Source organism: Macaca mulatta, chromosome 9, assembly GCF_049350105.2.
Source record: "Macaca mulatta isolate MMU2019108-1 chromosome 9, T2T-MMU8v2.0, whole genome shotgun sequence".
Lineage (NCBI taxonomy): Eukaryota > Metazoa > Chordata > Mammalia > Primates > Cercopithecidae > Macaca > Macaca mulatta.
In genome coordinates, this window is record NC_133414.1 from 112,093,208 (window position 1) to 112,119,183 (window position 25,976).

A 25,976-nucleotide genomic window follows, 5' to 3' on the forward strand; every position below is an offset into this window, starting at 1 on the left:
AAATTTTTTTCTTATTAAGATACTATTGGCTATTGCTGAAATGATCCTCTGGGATTTCAGAAGAACTGGTCACCTAATTTTGCTATGGGAACAACATCGATGATGGATCACTTACTTCAGCATTTCAGTCATGGTTCAGAAATCTTCACTGAGCACTACGTCTGTTGCAAACTCTGTGCTAAATTCTGGAGATGCAGCTGCCAACCAGCCAGAACCAGTCTCTGGATGCAGTGTAGACTGGCATGGAGCCTAAACCAGACTCTCAGTATGGAAAAACCTTACCAAACACCGCTAGATTTATGTACTACCACCTCAGCTTTCTTTTCTTTCTTTCTTTTTTTTGAGACAGAGTTGCACTCTTTTGCCCAGGCTGGAGTGAAGTGGCGTGATCTGAGCTCACTGCAACCTCCGCCCCCCAGGTTCAAGTGATTCTCCTGCCTCAGCTTCCTGAGTAGCTGGGATTACCGGCACGTGCCACCACATCCAGCTAATTTTTTGTATTTTTAGTAGACATGAGGTTTCACCATGCTGGCCAAGCTGGTCCTGAACTCTTGACCTCAGGTGATTCACCCGCCTCGGCCTCCCAAAGTGCTAGGATTACAGATGTGAGCCACCACACCCGGCCACCACATCACCTTTCAATAGATCCTAATTCCTTTCATGATGACCTAGAGATGGTTTACCCCTGGAACAGACAGAGACCATTCTGAACTGTTCTGAATATGTTTGTATTTAAATATGTCCCAGTTAATAAAATAGAAAGAACGCTTTATCTGATCTGAGAGCAGGAGCAAAGCGTTTCTGAAGGGTTGCCTGGCACTGTGGGTTTCAGGCAGGGCCTCTCTGGAGCTGCCTCATTTCCATTCCTTTCTTTCTGGCTGCCTGGGGCTGCACTTTGGCTTTGACTCCGTGCCTTCTGCTGGGAGCTCTCCTCACAGGGCTTACTTGAGGGATGCTTCTTTTGAGGTGGAAGTGAACCTGGAAGGAAAAGAGCAGAAGCTAGGAGATCCATTTGGACCATCTTTTGCCATAGTTCTGGTTTCTGAGGGCTGGGTACTAGGGAGAATTATTATAGCAGTGACCCAGAGAAGCACTGGTGGTGTCATATAGACTTGCCTAATGTTCCCCCAAAATTGGTATGCAATCACTGGTGATAGATAGAGTATGATTGGATGAACTTAATATACATTGATTTTATATGTATTAGAAAAAAATGGGCTGGGTGTGGTGGCTCATGCCTGTAATTACAGCAATTTGGGAGGCTGAGGCGGTGTGGATCGCCTGAGGTCAGAAGTTCAAGACCACCCTGGCCAATATGGTGAAACCCTGTCTCTACTAAAAATACAAAGAAATTAGCCAAGCATGGTGGTGCACACCTATAATCCCAGCTACTCAGGAGGCTGAGGTGGTAGAATTGCTTGAACCCGGGAGGTGGAGGCTGCAGTGAGCTGAGATCTTGCCACTGCACTCCAGCCTGGGTGACAGTGAGACTCCATCTCAAAAAAAAAAAAAAAAAAAAAAAAGAAAAAGGAAAAAAAATTAGGTTGGGCATGGTGGCTGTAATCCCTGCACTTTGGGAGACTGAGGTGGGCAGATCACTTGAGATCAGGAGTTAGAGACCAGCCTGGCCAACATGGTGAAACCCCACCTCTACTGAAAACACAAAAATTAGCTGGGCTGGTGGCGCACACCTATAGTTCCGGCTACTCGAGAGGCTGAGGCAGGAGAATTGCTTGAACTCGGGAGGCAGAGGTCGCAGAGAGCCGAGATCATGCCACTGCACTCCAGCTTGGGTGACAGAGTGAGACTCCATCTCAAAAAAAAAAAGTAAAGAAAAGAAAGAAAAATATATCTACACATTAAATCATGATTTCACCAATACTGCCACTTAGGACAAGAGCCATGACTGACAGTGCTGTAATAATCTTCTTTATGCTGCCTGGGTGACTCACAGGTGCCATGCTCAGGCATGCCGGTAAGTGTCACCGTGCTTCAGAACTAAACCTTCTGCCATACGTGTTTGACTTTATAGATAGTAGAGATGATAAACAGTGTTGGTATAGACTCTTTTATTTATTTTACTTTTTTTTTTTTTAAATTTTAGAGATGGGGTCTTGTTATGATGTCCAGGCTGGACTCAAACTCCTGGGCTCAAGATCCTCCTGCCTCAGCCTCTCAGCCTCCTGAGTAGCTGGGACCACAGACACATGCCACCACACCCTGCTTTGGATTCTTAAACTGGAAATTTCCATGTGTGTTAATGCATCCTTTTAAGCACTACATTGCAACTTCTTTTCTGGCCACGGCACGCAGATGGAAAGATACTTTTCACTGACAAATGTGGGACATTCTGGGTGTGGAAGAGCCGTAGAACTATCCCAGGCTGAAGAGGAAGGAGAGGGAGTGGCACAGTGTCCTAACCACACTCCCCTGGGGCAGGCCTGGGCTTTCCCGCCCTTGGAACAGCTTGAGCCCCTGAAGTCAGCTGGGAGTTAAAAAACATGCCCCTGACTGAGAGGCCTCTCTGTGGGGTTATTTCCTGCCCCTTCCGCAAAAATCCATAGCCAATTTTTCTGCTAGTTCCTCCAGGAGGGGAGAAGGGAATCAGAGCCAACTGTACTGTATTATTTATCAGTTCCTATTTAGTAACATAGGAATCTAGGACAGAAAAAACGAGAGAGAAGAGAGACAAGAAAATGAGGCAAGGACAGAAGAAAAGGAAAGGAGTGGTGACATGTGGAAGGCCTTGGGGAAAAGCAAAGGGAACACTGGGCCCTGGAAGATATTTAATTTAATTTTATTTTTATTTTGAGATAAGGTCTTACTCTGTCATCCAGGCTGGAGTGCAATGGTGCAATCATGGCTCACTGCAGCCTCCATCTACTGGGTTCAAGTGATCCTCCCACCTCCGCCTCCCAAGTAGCTGGCACTACATGTGCATGACACCATGCCCGGCTAACTTTTGTATTGTTTTGTAGAGACAGGATTTCACCATATTGCCCAGGCTGGTCTCAAACTCCGAGGCTCAAGTGATCTGCCAGCCTTGGCCTTCCAAAGTGCTGAGATTACAGGTGTGAGTCACCGCACCCGACTGACACATTTTAAAGCTGGAAACCCTGTAGTAAACAATCTTTTTTTTTTTTTTTTTTTTTGAGACAGAGTCTTGCTCTGTCACCCAGGCTGGAGTGCAGTGGCAGTCTCGGCTCACTGCAAACTCCACCCCCTGGGTTCAAGCAATTCTCCTGCCTCAGCCTCCCAAGTAGCTGGGATTACAGGCGTGCTCTACCACACGTGGCTAATTTTTGTATTTTGAGTAGAGACAGGGCTTTGCCATGCTGGCCAGGCTGGTCTCGAATTCCTGTCCTCAAGTGATCGCCTGCCTCAGCCTCCCGAAGTGCTGGGATTACAGGTATGAGCCACCACACCTGGGCACTCTTTTTTTCCTTATTTCTTTCCCAGACAGATGGATATCTGCTTTAGACTGGGAAAGGAGATAGACTCCTTTGTGATCAATAAATGGATTTTTAGTTGTTATTGTGTCTGGAAATTGTATCCAAATGACAGACATCTTTTCTTCTCTAAGTATATTTGACATAATGATGGATTATGTTAATTTATTTAAAGAATACGTGAAAAAGGGGGCAAAACTCTTTGAAATTGAGTGTGTTACTCAAAAGGACGTGCAGTTGTTTGAATCTGGCGTTGAACAGACTTGCTGGTAATGCAAAACTTATATATGTAGCTGCTTACCAGTCATTCAATTTTAGGATATAACAAGAAAAAAGGGAAAGAGGACCCCAGATCAGCTAATAGGCTACAATAAAAGATTTACTCTCTGTTTCCTGCAACAGTAATGGGAAGTAATTTACATTATTTAGGAGATGGGACTAGGGGAGTGGATGGAGGAAGAAACTATCTGGAAATTCCAGAGGAATTCTCAAAGCACTTAAAGCATAGTTATTTCCCCTGATCCTTGTGGTACAATAAGGAACTACAAACACAGGTTGTACACTTAGTATGAGTTCCAGTAACACATTGGCTAAGAAGGGAGCCAGAGAGCCTGATACAGGTTCGAATCCTGACTCCTACCACTTGTTACGTGATACTACCCAAGTTTCTTTTATCTTCTGTAAGCCATAAATGGGGATACTTGCATCTACCTCACAGGGTTGTTGTAAAGGTTAAATGAGATAATGCTGGAAAGCTCTCATATCATGTCATACATAGTACTTATTCAGTAAATAGTAAAAGACAAGCTTGACTTGACTGCATCATGTTAATAGGGAAAGGCGGTGGGAGGGTCTAGCAAGCTCTAGGGTTGTGTACAGAAGGAGCGGGTTGTGTACAGAAGGAGCGAGGCGGCCCTAGGAAAGGCTGACTTTTGAGAAATGAGATCTGTAGATGGCCGTTAAATAGGACTGCCTCATTACTTTGTCCTCATTTGAGAAATCTGAGGATTAGTGTCCACGATCTCTGAGCTCCGTTAGCTCTGAGATCTTAGTACAAGTAAAACTGAAAAGATCCAGGCTGTAAAATCAAAGAAGTTCTTTGCTTCTCTTCCTATCCGTAAAAGAAAGCCCTGGAGAGTTGAATCTTGAAGAGTAGCTACCGGCTCTTTGCGGCCTTGAGTGGAAAGCAAGATCAGGGCCCACGGAGCACCAGAAGGTATGATAGAGCGCCCTCTGGTGGCAGTCCTTACTAGTGGCACAGAAGAATGCAAGCCCGCTGCCTTTCTCTGTAAAAACTGGTCTTAAAGAAATTAACCGATTTAGGCCGCGCACAGTCTAGGCCGTGGGAGCACAGTGGCTCATGCCTGTAATCCCAGTGCTTTGGAAGTCCGAGGTGCGAGGATCTCTTGAGCCCAGGAGTTCAAGGCTGCAGTGAGCCATGACTACCACTGGACTCCAGCCTGGGCTACACAAAGAACCCCGTCCCTACAAAAAATAACAAAAATTAGGCCGGGTGCGGTGGCTCATGCCTATAATCTCAGCACTTTGGGAGGCTGAGGAGGGTGGACCACCTGAGGTCAGGAGTTCAAGATCAGCCTGCCCAACAAGGTGAAAACCCATCTCTACTAAAAATACAAAAATTAGCTGGACGTGGTGGCACATGCCTGTAATCCCAGCTACTCGGGAGGCTGAGGCAGGAGAATCGCTTGAACCCAGGAGGCAGAGGTTGCAGTGAGCCGAGGTTGAGCCACTGCACTCCAGCCTGGGTGACAGAGCGAGACTCGGTCTCGGAAAAAAAAAAAAAAAAATTAGCTGGGTATGGTGGCATGTGCCTGTAGTCCCAGCTATCAGGAAGATGAAGCAGAAGATCTCTTGAGTCTGAGGCTGTAGTGAGCCATAATCGTGCCAGTGCACAACCTGAGAGACAGAGTCACTCCCTGTCTCTATGAAAGAAGAAGAAGAGGAGGAAGAGGAGGAGGAGGAGGAGGAGGAGGAGGACATATTTGACCTATCTTGTTTGACTGTAGGTCATAAGACCCTACCTTATTTGACTGTAGGTCAAGGAGAAGGAGAAGAAGGAGGAGGAGGAAGAGGAGGAGGACATATCTGACCTACCTTGCTTGACTGTAGGTCATAAGACCCTCTTTTCAGAGAGGGTACTGACCCACACCCAGAAGGAAGAAATACATGGTCAGAGAGCCCAGAAGAGTCTGGACAGACAGGCCTTGCTGGATTTCTTCACTCAGTGCATAGCATTAGCTGATACTTTTTGTCCAATTGCATTTACAGCTAGGTAGCTGTACCTACTTTGTTGAACCTATGCATAAAAGTGGACAATTTCCCCTGTATCTTTGGGCCTTCGTTCTGAAGGCTCTTGTGTATGCACATTAAACAAATTGGTATGCTCCCCCCCACCAAAAAAAAACAAAAACAACAACAACAAAAAAACACATACAGGCCAGGCGCGGTGGCTCAGGCCTATAATCCCAGCCCTTTGGGAGGCCGAGGTGGGCAGATCACCTGAGGTCGCAAGTTTGAGACCAGCCTGACCAACATGGAGAAACCCCATTTCTACTAAAAAAAAAAAAATACAAAAATTAGCTGGGCGTGGTAGCACATACCTGTAATCCCTGCTACTCAGGAGGCTGAGGCAGGAGAATCACTTGAATCTGGGAGGCAGAGGTTGCGGTGAGCCGAGATCATGCCCCCACTGCACTCCAGCCTGGGCAACAAGAGCGAAACCTTGTCTCAAAAAATAAATAAATAAATAAAATAAAAATAAATTGGTATGGCTTTTCTCCAATTAATCTGTCTTTTGAGAGTTGATTTGGTCCCTGCATTCTAAAGGCTTTATGTGCATGTTCTCATTTCAGCCTCTTGTGAAGGAGGCACTATCATCACCAATTTACTGAGAAAGAAACTGAAAACAAGAGAGATTAGGTAATTTGTCCAAGGTCTGTGGGCAAATGAGCTGAATTTAGAACTAGGCAGTGCTTTGAATCTCTATGCTATGTGAGACAGAAGAGGAAAAGCCAAAAGGAAGTGAGGAAGGATATAATAGGAGAGTGACACAACAAAAATTAGGATGTGCGAGCAATTAATTTTTTAAAAACCGTAAAAGAAAGCTGGGCAAAGATGACAGCTGTACAATCACTGAAGATTTTGTAAGGGCCAAGGGCGGTGGCTCATGCCTGTAATCTCAGCACTTTGGGAGGCTGAGGCAGGTGGATCACTTGAGCACAGGAGTTCAAGACCAGCCTGGGTAACATGATGAAATCCTTTTTCTACAAAAAGTAGAAAAAGTAGGCGGGCATGGTGGTATGCACTTAAACTCACTCCCAGCTACTTGGGAGGCTGAGACGGCAGGACTGCTTCAGCCTGGGAGATCGAGGCTGCAGTGAACCACAATGGTACCACTGCACTCCAGCCTGGGTGACAGAGCGGGACACTGTCCTCCAAAATAGACTGTATAAGTGATCTTTATAGTGCACCATCAAGCTCAGCCTAACTCACCAATGTTGGTTCCGCAGGACCCACGGTCACAGTCACTGTCTCTGGGTCAAACCCAGGTGCTATGGCACTAACAGTGTAGGTACCTGGAAGCAGCAGCCGGAAGTAATCACCATGGTCACCTGAAAGTCACAAGGATATAACTCAGTCCGCTGATTAAAAACCTGTCCCAAATAAGCTGGGGTTTTTAACTGACTACAAGCTTGGTGGCTTTTGTTAAAAAATTATTATTATTAAATTTAACAAAGTTTAATTGATGAAGGAAAAAGCAATTTGCAAATTGGGCCCTCAGAATCACAGCAAATTCAGAGAGTAATCTCTGCACAGTTGGAAAGACTTTAAGAATAGAAAAAGGAAAGTAAAATACAAAAAAAACCAGAAGTGAGGTACAGAAACAGCCAGATTGGTTACAGCTTCGTGTTTACCTTATTTGGACCTGGTCTGGATAGTTAGCTTTTCTTTTTTTTGAGACGGTGTCTCGCTCTGTCACCCAGGCTGGAGTGTAGTGGCATGATGTGAGCTCACTGCAACCTCTGCCTCTCAGGTTCAAGCAGTTCTCCTGTCTTAGCCTCCTAAGTAGCTGGGATTACAGGCGCGTGCCACCATGCTCAGCCAATTTTTGTGTTTTTAGTAGAGACGGGGTTTCACCCTGTTGGCCAGGCTAATATCGAACTCCTGACCTCAGGTGATCTGCCCGTCTCAGCCTCCCAGTGCTGGGATCACAGGTGTGAGCCACAGTCCATTGGCTTTTTTTTTTTTTTTTGAGATGGAGTCTCATTCTGTCACTCTGTTGCCCAGGCTGGAATGCAGTGGTGTGATCTCAGCTCACTGCAACCTCCACCTCCCGGGTTCAAGCCATTCTCCTGCCTCAGCCTCCCAAGTAGCTGGGATTACAGGCATGCACCACCACACCCAGCTAATTTTTATATTTTTAGTAGAGACGGGGTTTCACCATGTTGGCCAGGCGGCTCTCGAACTCCTGGCCTCAGGTGATTGACCAGCCTTGGCCTCCCAATGTGCTGGGATTACAGGCATGAGCCACTGAGCCCAGCCATCTTTTCTTTTTTTTTTTTTTTTTGAGACAGAGTCTTGCTCTGTCGCCCAGGCTGGAGTGCAGTGGCCGGATCTCAGCTCACTGCAAGCTCCGCCTCCCGGGTTCACGCCATTCTCCTGCCTCAGCCTCCCAAGTAGCTGGGACTACAGGCGCCCGCCACCTCGCCCGGCTAGTGTTTTGTATTTTTTTTTAGTAGAGACGGGGTTTCACCAGGTTAGCCAGGATGGTCTCGATCTCCTGACCTTGCGATCCGCCCATCTCGGCCTCCCAAAGTGCTGGGATTACAGGCTTGAGCCACCGCGCCCGGCCCTTTTCTTTTTTAAAATGAATAAACAAAGTCTGGTTCCCACTATGTTGCCCAAGTTGGTCTCAAACTCCTGGGCTCAAGTGATCCTTCCGCCTCAGCCTCCCAAAGTGCTGTGATTACAGGCATGAGCCACCGCACCTAGCCTGGCTTTTCTTAATAGCATGAAACTAGCGAAGATTTAAATCATTTGTGGGCTATCTTAATAGGAGTATGGCCTCAGCTCCTAGGAAGCAGGAGTTTTACTGTGCTCTATACTGAACGTGTTAAATGTAATTCCAGACCCTGTAGTTTAATACAAACTCACCTCCAGTAAAGGATCACTAGGAGAGAGGAAAGGGTGAAAGGTCTGTGAATGTTTTGCCTAATAAAGAAACTCCATGAGCCCACAGTTTTGATATTTGAAAGGCCACTGTGAAGAAATGATGTCTATCTAAAGAAATAAGAATGGGAAGTATGGGTTTAAGTTGCAGGGAGGCAGATTTTGCTAGACAGAAATAAAACCTGTTGAGGTCAGGTGTGGTGGCTCATGCCTGTAATCCCAGCGCTTTGGGAGGCCCAGGTGGGTGGATCACCTGAGGTCAGGAGTTTGAGACCAGCCTGGCCAACATGGTGAAACCCCCATCTCTACTAAAAATACAAAAATTAGCCAGACGTGGTGGCACATGCCTGTAGTCCCAGCTAGTTGGGATGCTGAGGCAGGATAATTGCTGAAAGGTGGGAGGTGGAGGCTGCAGTGAGCTGAGATCACGCCATTGCACTCAAGCCTCGGTGACAGAGCAAGATTCTGTCTCAAATAAATAAATAAAAGAAACAAACCTGTTGAGAGAAACAGAGCTACATAAAAAGGAATGGACTGCTTTGTGAAATTGTGAGCACACAAGCACGGACTAGATCAGAAGCCTGGAAAGGCTATGCAGATGTACGGTGCAAAATCTGCACCACTGAACATGGTGGCCCTGGGTTGGATAAAAAGCTGCTGGTGGTGTTGTATGGGTGTAATCTTATATTCAATGGGAAGGCTGGACTACATGACCACTAAAGATACAATTTTGAGAGTCCTATCTCTTTTTTTGAGATAAGGTCTCACTCTGTTGCCCAGGCTAGAGTGCGGTGGTGCTATCATAGCTCGCTGCAACCTTGAACTCCCGGACTCAAGCAATTTTCCTGCTTCAGTCTTTTGAATAGCTAGGACTATAGGCACACACCACTGTGCCTGGTTAATTTTATTACTTTTATTTTTTGTAGAGATGTGGTCTTGCTATGTTGACCAGCATGGTCTTGAACTCTTGACCTCCAGCAAACCTCCCAGCTCAGCCTCCCAAAGTTCTGGGATTACAGGCATGCGCCATTGTGCCCAGTGAGAATCCTATTTTTAATATTGCTTTTATTGGGCTGGTTGCAGTGGCTCGTATCACTGTGTTCCAGCCTGGGTGACAGAGCAAGACTGTCTCAAAAAACAAAAAAATTTCTTTTATCACCTTCAAAAGTATGGCAAGGGAAAAAATTAAATTCAAAAGAAACCTGTTTTTCCATAACAGGGAAAGAGCATTTTGGCTAATGACTTTCCATTCCTTTAGATTCAATTATGACAGTGACTTTAAAATTCATTTTTTTAAGTATATAGCAATGCATATTTGAAATAACAAATACGATAAACATTGAGACAAACAATAATGAGGAAGTCTTTTTCTGCCCCCTATTAAATGCCTGGAATTTACTTTAAAATACTTCAGCAAAGTACACATGTTGGATAGTTGAAATGACACCCCAGGGACTGTCGTTTTCTTAATTGGGGACTTGCATCCTGAAGTGGTGAGCGAGTGTCATATCAGAAAGGCCCCATTCCAGATGCAGCTCCTATGAGGGCTTCAGCTAGCTTTCTCTCTCCTCAACACTAGATGCTTTGCTCAGTAACATAATGAATGTTTACAATGGGTTTTTTCACTGGTGAAATGATTAATTTTTTTTTTTTTTTTTTTTTTGAGATGGAGTCTTGCTCTGTCATCCAGGCTAGAGTACAGTGGCTCAATCTTGGCTCACTGCAACCTCCACCTCCTGGGTTCAAGTGATTCTCCTGCCTCAGCCTCCTGCGTATGTGGGACTACGGTTGCCTACCACCATGCCCGGCTAATTTTTTGTATTTTTAGTAGTGACGGGGTTTCACCACGTTGGCCAGGCTGGTCTTGAACTCCTGACCTTAGGTGATCCACCCGCCTTGGCCTCCCAAAGTGTTGGGATTACAGGCATGAGCCACTATGCCCAGCCTAATAATTTGTTAATTAACACAATGGCAGGTAAAAGTGGCAGTTATTGGAAAAATCAGTGGTGTTTAATATGTTTTGTTTTTGTTGTTGTTTTGAAATAGAGTCTCACTCTGCCCAGGCTGGAGTCCAGTGGCACAATCTCGGCTAACTGCAACCTCCACCTCCTGGGTTCAAGTGATTCTCCTGCCTCAGCCTCCCAAGTAGCTGGGACTACAGGCACATGCCACTATGCGTGGCTAATTTTTTGTATTTTAGTAGAGATGGGGTTTCACTGTGTTGCCTAGGCTTGTTGCAAACTCCTGAGCTCAGGCAATCCGCCCGCCTCGGCCTCCCAAAGTGCTGGGATTACAGGCGTGAGCCACCGCACCTGGCCACACACAGCTAATTTTTGTAGTTTTAGTAGAGACAGGGGTTTCACCATGTTGGCCAGGCTGGTCTTGAACTCCTCACCTCAAGTGTTCCTCTCACCTGGGCCTCCCAAAGTGTTGGGATTACAGGCGTGAGCCACTGTGCCCAGCAATATATGTTGATTGGCTAGCCTGTTTTAGAGACATTCCCACACTTGCTTGGACAGAGCATAAGAATCTAGCAAAAGCCAGGTGTGCCCTTCTGGAATCCCAGCACTTTGGAAGGCTGAGGCAGGCAGATCACTTGAGCTCAGGAATTTGAGACCAGCCTGGACAACAGGGCAAAACTCTGTCTCTGTAAAAAAAATAAAAAACAAAAAAATTAGCTGAGCATGGTGGCATGCATTTGTAGTTCCAGCTACTTGGGAGCCTGGAAGGTCAAGGCTGCAGTGAGTTCTGATTGCACCACTGCACTGCAGCCCAGGCAATAGAGTGAGACCCTGTAATCCAGCTATTTGGGAGGCTGAGGCAGAAGAATTGCTTGAGTTTGAGACCAGCTTGGGCAACATAGTGAGACCCCATCACTTTGCTTGAAAGAATCTAGCAAGCCCTGAAGAAGGCTGTGCTTATAAGAATGATTCCTACGATTCAGAAACATTTCTGTAAAAAACAGAAAAAGAAAAAACAAATAAAAAGGATGATTCCTGAGTTTGGATTCCTAAACAGTCCTGTGTCCAGACTCTGGTTGTCTGATACTTCACTGTGAAGCTACAGGATTCTGCCTTTAGACAATACTTTTGCCTTAAATGAACTTTTCATGTAAGATGCATTGAGATCACTTTAAAGAACAGAAAGCTGAGAGTTCATCCAGCTTAAACAGATTGTAGGAACTGTGAAATGGCTGCTAGGTAATAAATGTTAGTGTAGTAAAATTCAGGTGAGACTTGCTAGTATTAAGGTTGTGCGGAGGGCTGGGTGTAGTGGCTCACACCTGTAACCCCAGTACTTTGGGAGGCTTTTGAGCCCAGGAGCTCGAAACCAGCCTGGGCAACATGGTAAAACCCCATCTCTACAAAAAACACAAAAAATTAGTCAGGCATGGTGTTGCATGCTTGTAGTCCCAGCCATTTTGGAGGCTGAGGTAGGAGGATGGCTTGAGCTCAGGAGGCAGAGGTTGCAGTGAGATCACACCACTGCCCTCCAGCCTGGATGGCAGAATGAGACTCCTTTTCAAAAAAAGAAAAAAAGGTGGGGAGTTAGGCAAATCTCATCTACCTGTAACCATAAGTGTTGGTAGCTACTGTTATGCATTAAAAGCAAAATAAAACAAAAAATCCTACAAATGCATGATCAAGCTGGGCTGAATCAGCTTACAACACCATTCTGCTGTGACATAATTCTGTGCTCTTCTAGGAGGTTCCAGGTAGCTCTAAGATCCGTCTCCACCATCAATCTTGCCCCACAGTAAGCCTATGATGGAAAGAATCTTGCTAACTTTTCCATTGGAGGTGTAGAGAAATGCCAAGTCAGCCACAAGGATAACTATCCGTTTTACAGTCCTCTTTCTACCCAATTTCACACCAGTATGTGAGCTATTAACAGTAAGCCCAGAAAATACCCCTAACAAAATTGTATGTGGTAGCCACTCCTGAATGCTGAGGAGAAGTTACATTTACATCAGTCTTTCCTGGTCCTGACCTCTCAGGGATTGCTTGCATCAGAAGCAAAAGATTTTCCATTAAAACATCTTGGTTGTTTGATTCAGCCTCTTAATTTACTGTCTCCATTTTCATTGCCCTTCTTTCCTCCATCCCCCCCACCCCCACTCCCAGCATCCTTGACGCCCCTGCTAGTTTCACTGGCTTACAAACTGGCCCGTTGATTATGCTGAAGAAGATGCGGGAGTGAACGCTTCCTTCCTCCCCCTAAGCAGTGACCACATACCTGAAGTGACATCATGGTTAATCCCACTGACAGAAATGACAGCATTGGCGAGATTATTATAATTCTCATCATGCACCATTCCCTTGATGCCCTGGTGAACCTGCAGGAACAAGTATATAGTTATGATCATAAAACATTTGTACGGTGTTTTAGAGTCTCAAAGCCCTTTCTCGTATGTTTTTGCATTTTATCTTCACAAAGATGATGGTAATAGTCCCTTAACTGGTCTCTTTGCCTCTCTCCCTGCCCCAATTAATCTCTTCACAATTAGAGTGGTCAGAGTGATCCTGTTAAAGCCTAACTCAAATCATGTCACTATCCTACTCAAAACCTAACTCACTCTGAGCAAAAGCTAAAGTTCTTGTGATGGTCCGTCTGTCAAGCTACCTGTTAGCTCTCTGATCCTATCTCCAACCACCTTTTCTCTCCCTTACTTCTGAGATCAGTCCAGCCACACTGGTGTCCTGGCTTTCTTTTCTTTTTCTTTTTTTTAAATTTTTTTTATTTACTATGACAGACTGTGATAAAATAAAATTTACCATTTTAAGTGTATAGTTCAGTGTTATTAAATACATTTAGCTAGGCTGAGGACAGGAGAACTGCTTTAACCCAGGAGGTGGAGGTTGCAGTGGGCTTAGATCGCACCACTGCACTCCAGTCTGGGTGACAGAGCGAGACTCTGTCTAAAAAAAAAAAAAGGCCGGGCGCAGTGGCTCAAGCCTGTAATCCCAGCACTTTGGGAGGCCGAGATGGGCAGATCACGAGGTCAGGAGATCGAGACCATCCTGGCTAACATGGTGAAACCCCGTCTCTACTAAAAAATACAAAAAACTTGCCGGGCGAGGTGGCGGGCACCTGTAGTCCCAGCTACTTGGGAGGCTGAGGCAGGAGAATGGCATGAACCCAGGAGGCAGAGCTTGCAGTGAGCTGAGATCCGGCCACTGTACTCCAGCCTGGGTGACAGAGCGAGACTTTGTCTCAAAAAAAAATAAAAAAAATAAATAAATAAATAAAAAATAAAAAATAAAAAAACATTTGTAATGTTGTGCAACCATCACTACCATCCATCTGCATAACTCTTTTTATCTTAAAAAATTGAAACTCTATATCCATTAAACAATGATTCTCCATTACCCCCTCCCCCAGCCCCTGGCAACCACCATTCTATCAATACTTTCCATCTCTATAATTTTGACTACTCTAAGTACCTCATATATGTGGAATAATACAGTGTTTGTCTTTTTATGGGTGGCTAATTTCACTTGGCATAATGTCCCCAAGATTCATCCATGTTGTAGCATGTGTCAGAATTTCCTTCCTTTTTTTTGAGATGGAGTTTCGCTCTCATTGCCTAGGCTGGAGTGCAATGGTGCCATCTCGGCTCACCGCGACCTCCACCTCCTGGGTTCAAGCGATTCTCCTGCCTCATCCTCTCGAGTAGCTGGGATTACAGGCATGTGCCACCATGCCTGGCTAATTTTGTATTTTTAGTAAAGACAGGGTTTCTCCATGTTGGTCAGGCTGGTCTCAAACTCCCAAACTCAGGCGATCTGCCCACCTCAGCCTCCCAAAGTGCTGGGATTACAGGCATAAGCCACCACACCTGATGACAATTTCCTTCCTTTTTAAGGCTGTATAATATTCCACTGGAATATACCACATTCATTTATACAGTCATCCACCAATGAACACTGGGTTGCTCCCACTTTTTGGCTATTGTAAATAATGCTGTTATGAATATGGGTGTGCAAATATCTCTTTGAGGCCCTTATTTCTGTTCTTTTGAATATATACCCAAAAGTAGCATTGCTGGAGCACATAGGAATTCTGATTGCTTGAGGAATTGCCATTAGCTGTTTTTTATAATGACTGTACCACTTTACATTCCCATTGATGGTGGACAAGGGTTCCAACTTCTCCACATCCTTGTGAACATTTGTGAATTTCTGTTTTTTTGATAGCAGCCATCCTAACCAATTTGAGGTGGAATCTCACTGTAGTTTTAGTTTGCATTTCTGTAATGATTAGTGATGCCAAGCACTTTTCATATTCTTTTTGTGGGTTTTGTATTTGCAGTTGTGTCCATTTCAAGGAACCCTTTTATCCCCTAGATATCTGCATGTTTCTCTCCCTCACCTCCTTGAAATTTTTGTTTAAATATCACTTCCCCTGAAAGACTTTCTTCATAGCATTTCTTTTTTAACATGTTATACAACTTATTGTTTACTGCCTGTCTCTCCTCACTAGAAGGTAAGTTCCATATGGGCAGGGATATTTGCTTATTTATTCATAATTCACAGCGTATAGTACAGTTTCTGACAAATAGTTGTGCTTGATAATTTTTTTGAGAAGGATCTTGCTCTGCTGCCCAGGCTGGAGTACAATGGCATGATCACAGCTCACTGCAACCTTGACCTCCCGGCACAAGACAAGCGATCCTCCCACCTCATCCTCCTGTGAAGCCGGGTCTACAGAAGCATGCCACCATGCTTGGCTAATTTTTTTTTTTTTAGTAGACATGGGGTCTAGCTATGTTGCCCCGGCTGGTCTCAAACTTCTGAGCTCAAGTGATCCTCCCATCTCGGCTTCCCACACTGCTGGGATTACAGGTGCGAACCACTGTGTTCAGCTGCTCAGTAATGTTGAATGAATAAATCTCATTGAAAGAAGCAGCCCAGATCTATTGGACTGAGTCAGAGCAAAAGTCAGACCTGAACCTGTGAAACACCTTGTCTGCCATTGAGAAGCACTTCTCTTTTTGCAAACATGAGAGTTAACAAATGAGGTTTTACCTGTTCCAGGAACTGGATTAGGGCTTCCCGATTACCCAGCCACTCCCGCTGTAACTCCTCTTGCGGGGGAAACTTGTCACAACTCAGTTCCAGCGTGATCTCAAAGCAGTTGGTATGGAGATAATTAAAGTCTTGCATTCCTAAAGGAAAGAGAGCAGTGGCAGATTCCCATAACCAGGTTCCCACTCAATGCCCCATCTCATCTCTCTCTCTCTTTTTAAAATTTTCTGCTTTTATTTATTTGGGAATTCTCTTTTAATTTTATTTATTTCATTGGCACATAATAATGTGTGCATATTCATGTACATCACCTAATAATATGTACATATTCATGGGACACGCATAGTGACGTTTCAATAAACTGTACAGTGATTAGATCAGGCTAATTAGAATATCCATCCTCCCAAACATTTATCATTTCTTTGTGTTAGAAATATCCAGCACCCCCTTCATTACCTTTTTTTTCTTTTCTTCATCAACTTCTTTTTTTTTTTTTTTTTTTTTTTTTTTGAGACGGAGTCTCGCTCTGTCACCCAGGCTGGAGTGCAGTGGCCGGATCTCAGCTCACTACAAGCTCCGCCTCCCAGGTTTACGCCATTCTCCTGCCTCAGCCTCCCGAGTAGCTGGGACTACAGGCGCCCGCCACCTCGCCCGGCTAAGTTTTTGTATTTTTAGTAGAGACGGGGTTTCACTGTGTTAGCCAGGATGGTCTCGATCTCCTGACCTCGTGATCCGCCCGTCTCGGCCTCCCAAAGTGCTGGGATTACAGGCTTGAGCCACCGCGCCCGGCTCATCAACTTCTATTCTACCTCTTGACCTCTATTTCTTTCTTTCCTCCATAAAATTTTTCCCAAATTTCCAGTTCACATGCATCTCTCTCTGCAGTTTCCTCTCTTCTTAAATGTCCCTTTTGTCATCTTCATCCTTTATGTTTTTTTCCATTTCATGACTGAATTTCACTTCTTGTCCCTTTTATCATTTCCAAAGTCTGCTTATTAGCTGTGCCTTACTATTGACTATGCACATGGACTGTTTTTAAGAGAACAGATTTTCTCCTTGAACTACAATGTTCTTCAGACCTGGGAGGTCAGGAATGAAATTAATATTTTGCTTTCACATCCCTTCTCCTATCTAAGAATACAATATTAATCTGAAAATACCCATCCCAGAAAAACAGACTCCTGAAAAAGCAGAAGACAGCTACATTTTCTTCTTCTTCTAAAAAATACTTGCGCCGGGCGCGGTGGCTCAAGCCTGTAATCCCAGCACTTTGGGAGGCCGAGACGGGCGGATCACGAGGTCAGGAGTTCGAGACCATCCTGGCTAACACGGTGAAACCCCGTCTCTACTAAAAAATACAAAAAACTAGCCGGGCGAGGTGGCGGGCGCCTGTAGTCCCAGCTACTCGGGAGGCTGAGGCAGGAGAATGGCGTAAAAACCCGGGAGGCAGAGCTTGCAGTGAGCTGAGATCCGGCCACTGCACTCCAGCCTGGGCGACACAGCGAGACTCCGTCTCAAAAAAAAAAAAAAAAAAAAAAAAACTTGCTTGTTCCGATCTTCTACATTATTCAATTGAATCAATTACTTTTTAATATGTTTCTCTTTATTAGGATGGTTATTTTCATTATAATTTCATTTGGGTTAAAAATTACTCACTTAAAAATGTCTATACTACCCAAAGTGATCTACAGATTCAATGCAATCCCTATCAAAATCCAAATGATGTTTGTTGCAAAAATAGAAAACCCATCCTAAAATTCATATGGAATTTTAAGCAACCCAGAAGAGTAAAAATAATCTTGAAAAAGAAGAACAAAGCTAGAGACTCACAATTTCTGATTTTGAAACTTACTACAAAGCTACAGTAATCAAAACAATGTGGTACTGGTATAAAAGCAGGTATATAGATTAATGGAATTGAAGACAGCCCAGAAACCCTCACATATATTGTCAAAGGATTTTTGACCAGAATGCCAAGACCATTCAATGGGGAAAGGACAGTCATGTCAACAAATGATGCTGGAGAAATTGGATATCCAAATGCAAAAGAATGAAGTTGGAGCCTTATCTAACACCATATACAAAAATGAACTCAAGATGGATTGGTGACCTAAACGTAAGACCTAAAACTATAAAACTCTTAGAAGAATACACAGGGCAAAAGCTTCATGACATTGAATTTGGCAATGATTTCCTGGATATGAAATCAAAGATACAGGCAACAAAAGAAAAAAAAAATCACAGATTAGACTTCATGAAAATGGAAAAATTTTGTTCATCAAAAGACAGTATCTCTAGGACAAAACAGGTGATGACAGAATCAAACAAACAAACAAATACAATGTAAACAGAGTAAAAACGCCACCATGGAATGGGAAAAATATTTGTGATTCATATATCTGATAAGATATTAATATTCAGAATACATAGAGAACTCCTAAAACATAACAATAACAACAAAAAAAAACCCCAAACAACTTGATTTTTTAAGTGGGCAAAGGATTTGAATAGACATTTCTCCAAAGAAGGTATACAAATGGCCAATAAGCACATGAAAAGATGCTCAATATCACTAATCATTAGAGAAATGCAAATCAAACTACCATGAGATACTACTTTGCACTTTTTTTTTTTTTTTTTTTTTGAGACGGAGTCTTGCTCTGTAGCCCGGGCTGGAGTGCAGTGGCCGGATCTCAGCTCACTGCAAGCTCCGCCCCCCGGGTTTACGCCATTCTCCTGCCTCAGCCTCCGGAGTAGCTGGGACTACAGGCGCCCGCCACCTCGCCCGGCTAGTTTTTTGTATTTTTTTTAGTAGAGACGGGGTTTCACGGTGTTAGCCAGGATGGTCTCTATCTCCTGACCTCGTGATCTGCCCGTCTCGGCCTCCCAAAGTGCTGGGATTACAGGCTTGAGCCACCGCGCCCGGCCTGCACTTATTAGGATGGCTACTATCAAAAAAAAAAAAAAAAAAAAAGTAAGAGTTGGTGAAGATGTGGAGAAACTGAAACTCCTGTGCACGGGTGGTGTTTTCTACAGAAAACAGTATGGCAGTTCCTCAAAAACATTAAAAATAGAACTACCTTATGTCCAACAATTCCACTTCTGGGTTTATATATCCAAAAGAACAGAAATCAGGGTCTCAAAGAGAGATGTGCACATCCATGTTTGTAGCACCATTATTCACAATAGCTAAAATGTGAAAGCAACCCAAGTGTCCATCGGTGGATAAACGAGAAACAAAATGTGGTATAAACATACAATGGAATATTGTTCAGCCTTCAAAGTAAGGAAATTCTGACAAACACCATAACACGGATGAACTTTGAGGACATGATGGTAAGTGAAATAAGGCATTCACAAAAAGACAAATATTGCATGATCCCACTGATATGAGCTACTTAGAGCAGTCAAAATCATAAAGACAAAAAGTAGAATGGTGGTTGCCAGGGGCTGGGTAAGGGGAAAGGTAGTTATTGTTTAACGGATATAGAGTTTCACTTTTATAAGCCGAAAAGAGTTCTGGAGATGAGTGCTGGTGGTGACTGTACAACATTACAAATGTACCTAATAATACAGAATCAGATGCTTAAAAATTATTACAATGGTAAATTTTATGTTATGTATATTTTACCACAATAAAAATGAAGCGGGGTGCCTGTAATCCCAGCACTTTGGGAGGCTGAGGCGGGCAGATCACTTGAGGTCAGGAGTTTGAGAACAGCCAGACCAACGTGGTGAAGCCCCGTCTCTACTAAAAAGACAAAAATTAGCCAGGTGTGGTGGTGGTTCCCTGTAGCCCCAGCTACTCGGGAGGCTGAGGCAGGAGAATTGCTTGAACCGGGAGGCAGAGGTTGCAATGAGCCGAGATGGAGCCACTGCACTCCAGCCTGGGTGACAGAAAGACTCCATCTCAAAATAAATAAATAAATAAATACATAAAGATGAAAAAAATTATCACTTACTTTTTAAGCTGATGAGTACAAGCAAGCTGTTACAGAAAGAATGGGGAAAGTTGAAGAATAATAACTATAGCCTATTAAATTGGCTCTCTCCAAACAGTATAGAAGTTCCTTAAAAAACTAAAAACAGAACTACCAGTTGATTCAGCAATCCCACTGCTGAGTATAAACCCAAAACAAAGAAAATCAGTATATTGAAGAGTTAACTGCACTCCCATGTTTGCTGCAGCACTATTCACAATAGCCAAGATTTGGAAGCAAGCTAAGTGTCCATTAGCAGATGAATGGAGAAAGAAAATGTGGCAGGGTTACACGATAGAGTACTATTCAGTCATTAAAAAAAATAAGATCCTGTCATTTGCAAAAACAGTGATGAAGCCAGGCACAGAAAAACAGATTTTGCACGTTCTTTCTCATTCGTGGGAGCTAAACATTTAAATAATTGAACTCATGAAAATAGAGAGGAAGGATGGTTACCGGAGGCTGGGAAGGATGGTGGGGGTGGGGAGAATGGGGATGGTTAATAGATACAAAAAATAGAAAGAATGAATGATAGCACAAAAGGGTGACTACCATTAGCAGTAATTTGCTGTACCTTTTGAATAACTGAGGGAGTACAATTAGAATGTTGGTAACACAAAGAAATGAATGCTTGAGGGGATGGACATCTCATTTACTCTGATGTAATTATTACACACTGTATGCCTGTATTAAAATATCACATATACCCCATAAATATATACACTTCACATGTATCCATAAAAATTTAAAAATGCTTGAGTAAAATAAATAAGTAAATTGGTTCTCTCCATGCATTAGAATCACCTAGAAGGCTGAGCCTTCTGGCTAAATACAGCTTGCTGGGCTTCACCCCCAGAGTTTCTGATTCAGTAGGTATGAGGTGGGGTTCAACTTATTAGAAATGTACATTTCTAATAAGTTCCCAGCCCATGCTGATATGCTAATCAAGAGACCACACTGTTGGAAGAATCAATTTGATAAATGTAATGACCTTGGAATTGTACCAGCTTAATTTAGGGCAATGATTCTCAGTGGAGGCATGGGCCTTGCTGTCTCAGAGGATGGAGAGGGAGAGGGAGGAGAGAGAGAAAAAAAGAACAAGCATAATTTGAAAAAGTATATTGGTTATTTTCAATTTGGAGGGCAAAAAATATTTTGCTTTCCTAATGCAAACTAAAGAAAGTAACTTTAAAAAAATGTAAAATTATGTATGTGTGTATTTATTTATTTTTCAGAGACAGGGTCTTGCTCTGCTGCCCAGGCTGGAGTGCAGCATCATGATTATAGCTCACTGTAGCCTCGAACTCCCACCTTAAGCCATCCTACCACCTCAGCCTCTCAAAGTGCTAGGATTACAGGTATGAGCCATTGCGCCCAGCAGTGCCTTGTATTCAAGCAAGTTTTCGTCCCCAGTCTACCCTCCCAGTACATGGCAACTCCTCAGTTTTGCACCTCTTCTACTCTGCACAGGACCAGCCACTAACTCAGCTCTCACCAATCTGCTGCCTGGGCCATGGCCAGGTCAGATTTGAGGGGATGGGGAAAGACAGATGCTAGAGAATGATTCCTAAAAGAACCCAGCTTCTTGCTCCAGACTCTTCTCTATCCTTCAATCCAGTGAAGGCTCATAAACAAAGGTTCTATCTTGACCCCTGGTCACGGGGAAGGCCCAGGGGATAGGGACAGAAGTCTCTTGTGGAGGTTTCTGCTCTTGAAGCCTACATTATCAATAGCCAGTGTCCATGGCAAACCCCTGCTTGCTGGGGCCAGGCAGTCAGGGTCCAGGGAGCGTATCTCAGGGGAACTGGTTGTGCCCAGGTCAGATCCTCTGCTCATCTGTTGCTATGTGAGGCATACATCTGTGCTACTTTTTAAAATACAATTACAACATTTATAAGCCAGGCATTTCTAAATGCCTTATGTGTATTATTTTATTTAATACTTATATTAAAATTATGAGGCAAGTATTCACTTTCTTTTTTTTTTTTTTTTTTTTGAGTCTCACTCTGTTGTCCAGGCTGGAGTACAGTGGTGCAGTCTTGGCTCAATGCACTGCAGCCTTGACCTCCTGGGCTCAGGTGATCGTCCCACCTCAGCCTCCCCATTAGCTGGGACTACACGTGTGCACCACTTTGCCTGGCTTTTTTTTTTTTTTTTTTTTTTTGGTAGGGGGATGAGGTCTTGCTATGATGCTTAGGCTGGTCTCAAACTACTGGCCTCAAGAGATTCTCCCTTCTTGGCCTCCCAAGGTGCTGGGATTATAGGCATGAGTCACCATGCCTGGCCTTATTATTCTTAATTACAGATGAGGAAATGAAAGCACAGAGAGAATAAGTAATTATCCCAGAGCCACATGACTAGTAAATTGGCAAGCCAGGTTTCAACCCAATCTACTCTCAGATCCCACAAGTGACTATATGCCCTAATCTACTGTGTAAACCACCAGTTTTACAGGACCAAAAGGTGGCCCTACCTTAGTTTTTTTGTTTTTGTTTTTGTTTTTGTCTTTTGAGACGGAGTCTCGGAGTCTCGCTCTGTCGACCAGGCTGGAGTGCAGTGACACAATCTTGGCTCACTGCAAACTCTGCCTCCTGGGTTCATGCCATTCTCCTGACTCAGCCTCCTGAGTAGCTGGGACTATAAGCGCCCGCCACCACACCCGGCTAATTCTTTTGTATTTTCAGTAGAGACAGGGTTTCACCGTGTTAGCCAGGATGGTCTCGATCTCCTGACCTCGTGATCCACCTGCCTCGGCCTCCCAAAGTGCTGGAATAACAGGCGTGAGCCACTGTGCCCAGCCATCCCCACCTTAGTTTTAAAGAATCACAAGATGATGACTAAATGTCAACCTGAGACTTCCCCATTTTCCAGATCTCAACCTGAGTGCAAAACTCCATGCTATTCCCATTGTTTCCCTGGGAAAACTGGGAATTTAGAAGGAGAAATGAGCACTATTCCACTTCAGCTTGAGCAGTTCCCAGGACTCCCCTTACCCTTGCTGAGAGAATACCAGGAAGCCCCATTGGTGATGCCATCTGGAAAGTAATCTCCACAGTTCCAACCTTGGTACATCCATCCATGTGCATAGGAGTAGACCTTGGCCAGCTAGAGGAAAAGCAGGTGGAAAACGACCTTGATGATTCCCAACTCAAATGGCAATGCTCCTACTCACAACTAGGGTGAAGCCAAGAAGCCCTGCTGGGTACATAAACAGTGGATTATTTGCTTTAGTGAAAGAAAATAGGATCAGGGATAGAGACAGCGTGTGTATGTGTGTGTGTATGAGTGTGTGTATGTAGGTATGTGTGAATGCATGTGTGTGAATGTGACTGTGTGTCTAAGAGAGTATATGTGTGGTAGACTAGAGTTAGGAGATCTGTATTCTGATTTTGTCACTATCTCGGGGCTGAGTTTTCTCTTGTGCAGTCAGGAGTCGCACTAGATGATATTGAAGATTCCTTGTTTTTGTGCCATTTTCTAGCCGAATTTTGTCAAATAAATCAAGGAGTAAGTAAGGCAAGACTTCTCCAGGAAAAGTAATGTGTATTTAGGGGGTGAGAGGTGTGTGTTGGAGGGAGAGGAATATATTTGAACTCTACAATTCTCCTTCATTACTATTTACTATACAGTGGACAAAGTGAGATCAATGGAGAAAAAAACAATGTGCTATTCACCATGTAGTTCATTAATGATTAATACTTAATATCATTAATGTTCATTTATATTATATAGATATATATTAATATATTAGTACTTTTTTTTTTTCTTTTTTTTTGAGATGGAGTTTCACTCTTGTTGTCCAGGCTGGAGTGCAGTGGTGCAATCTTGGCTCACCACAACCTCCACCTCCCGGGTTCAAGTGATTCTCCTGTCTCAGCCTCCCAAGTAGCTGGGATTACAGGCACCTGTCACCGTGCCTGGCTAATTTTTATATTTTTAGTAGAGACGGGGTTTCACCATGTTGGGCAGGCTGGTCTCGAACTCCTGACCTCAGGCAATCCATCCGCCTCGGCCTCCCAAAGTGCTGGGATTACAGGCGTGAGTCACCGCACCAGGCCAATAATTACAAATTTATTATATTATACCATTTTATATATTAATATAAAATTAATGTTAACATTGATTTTATTCTATTGTTTTGAACTGTTTTTTAAACTTTTTTCATGTAGTCTATTTTTCTTTTTTTAAGGCCCCACCTAATACCATCACAGTCTATTTTTCATTAATATGGATATATTATCATAAAATTCTACTTTAGACCCCCCAAAATTCACATTTAATGACACTTGTGCTATTAGTCTTCGGGCATATTTCTTGCTCATCATTAGCCTAAGTATTTTCTGCATCGTGGTAATTACTTTAAAGCTTTCTTTGTATTTACTTTTTTATGAATCTATGGCTTATTATTCAAAACCAAATGTCATTTACTAGACTGTAAGCACCTCACAAGCAAGCGGTATTTTCAATTATTTTCTGTGGTCTCGCACCGAAAAGGGGTCTGTTACTGACCTTAAGCTCATCTTCTGAGCCCCAAGTTCCCCTGGCAGGACAAGCTGTCGCTCCACATACCTTCTGGAAAAGCTTGTCGTCAGGCGTGGGGGTGTTGGCGGTGCGGCGGACCCCTCGGACCCGGTGCTCAAAGGACTTGTCATACGGGTAATTGGCCACCACCGCCCCTCCGTGGAGATTGGCTGAAAGAACAAAGTTGAAGGAGTGCATCCACCGGATCACCGCCCGGGTCTCGGGTTCCACCTGGGAGGAGGCGAGAGGTTGGCGGTGAAGGGGCAACTGAGGCTACCAAACAAACGGCGGTTAGAGTAAGTCTGCCAGGAAGTGGCCTGAGGAGATCAAATGTCTGAATGAAACAGTGAGCGTCCTGACGGATATGAAAAGTGGAGATGGGGAAATGTCGACCTTTGGAATGATGGTTTCAACAATGGAGTGTGTAGAACTTTTTTCTTTTTTTTTTTTTTTTTCTTGAGACGGAGTCTCGCTCTGTCGCCCAGGCTGGAGTGCAGTGGCGCAATCTCGGCTCACTGCAAGCTCCGCCTCCCGGGTTCACGCCATTCTCCTGCCTCAGCCTCCCGAGTAGCTGGGACTACAGGCGCCCGCCCCTGCGCCCGGCTAATTTTTTCTATTTTTAGTAGAGACGGGGTTTCACCGTGGTCTCGATCTCCTGACCTTGTGATCCGCCCACCTCGGCCTCCCAAAGTGCTGGGATTACAGGCGTGAGCCACCACGCCCGGCCTAGAACTTTTTTCAAAATGAAATCTTATGTGGAATCCCAATATACAAAATAGGTAAACAGAGAGCATTTAGGGCAAGGAAACTATTCTGTATGATACCATAATGGTGGCTGTATATCATCATACCTTTGTTGAAACCCAGAGAGTGCACAACACCAAGAGAGCAGTAACCTAACTAAGGACTCAGAGCGCTCATAATGAGTCAAGGTAGGTTCATGACTGACTGTGATAAACACACCCCTCTGGGGTAGGACGCTGATGGTGGGGTGGGTGGAGTGGGGCAGGGAGTATATGGGAACTCTGTACTTTTTGCTCAATTTTGCTGTGAACCTAAAACTATCCTAAAAAAATAGTCTGTTGAGAGAGAAAGAAAGGGAGAGAGACAGAGGGGTTTTTTTTGTTTGTTTTTTGTTTGTTTTTTGAGACAGGGTCTCACTCTGTCACCCAGACTGGAGTGCAGTGGTGCAGTCTCAGTTCACTGCAGCCTCCTTCTCCCGGACTCCAGCGATGCTCCTACCTCAGCCTCCCTAGTAGCTGGGACTACAGGCATGCAACAACACACCTGGCTAATTTTTGTATTTTCTGTAGAGATGGGGTTTTGCCATGTTACCGAAGCTGGTCTTGAACTCCTCAAGCAATCTGCCCATCTCTGCCTCCCAAAGTGTTGGGATTACAGGTGTAAGCCACCATTCCCACCCAAAAAAGAGAAGTTCTGTATGAAGAGATACCATGATTGGAGAGCTCGGAGCCCCAGCTTGGCCTCTCTCTGGACCCTAGAAAAGGGTTTCCCATTTTACCACTGCTCCAGTGACTTCTAAGTCATCTTAGCAGAAATTTAGGACTCCAATAAATCAATCTGAAAAACGCTAGTTTACAGTGATGGTTTTTAACCTCCTCCTTCCCTGCTGTAATGTTGACATGTAGAACACACTCCTGTGGTCATATCCAAATTTCATGGGTTAGACATACTGTCAGATGGACCAGTCTTGGCTAAGCAGTGAAATTCCACCCCGTCTCTTGCATATTATATTGCTAGTGAGTGATAGTATGCCAAAGAAAGCCTTGAATCCACTTGGACTTGCG

The 25,976-nt window shown here is 44.1% G+C and overlaps 1 protein-coding gene across 4 annotated transcripts in view; it reads right to left on the reverse strand.

Annotated features, from left to right (window-relative positions):
- Nucleotides 1-712: 712 nt before the first annotated feature.
- CPN1 (carboxypeptidase N subunit 1) overlaps nucleotides 713-25,976 on the reverse strand; it is a 41,173-nt gene continuing 15,909 nt past the window's right edge. Inside the window, exons 4-10 of one of the 4 annotated variants that reach the window (XM_077947231.1) lie at nucleotides 24,217-24,399; nucleotides 22,641-22,752; nucleotides 15,668-15,807; nucleotides 12,876-12,975; nucleotides 6,963-7,081; nucleotides 6,071-6,171; nucleotides 713-978 (exon numbers count right to left, since the gene is read on the reverse strand). In XM_077947231.1, coding sequence (XP_077803357.1) covers nucleotides 6,109-6,171; nucleotides 6,963-7,081; nucleotides 12,876-12,975; nucleotides 15,668-15,807; nucleotides 22,641-22,752; nucleotides 24,217-24,399 — 717 coding nt within the window. In that variant the 3' untranslated portion in view covers nucleotides 713-978; nucleotides 6,071-6,108. Of the gene's footprint in view, nucleotides 979-6,070; nucleotides 6,172-6,962; nucleotides 7,082-12,221; nucleotides 12,402-12,875; nucleotides 12,976-15,667; nucleotides 15,808-22,640; nucleotides 22,753-24,216; nucleotides 24,400-25,976 lie in introns of those variants that run through there. The other 3 variants (XM_015147916.3, XM_001106976.5, XM_028826753.2) reach the window with 3 other exon arrangements.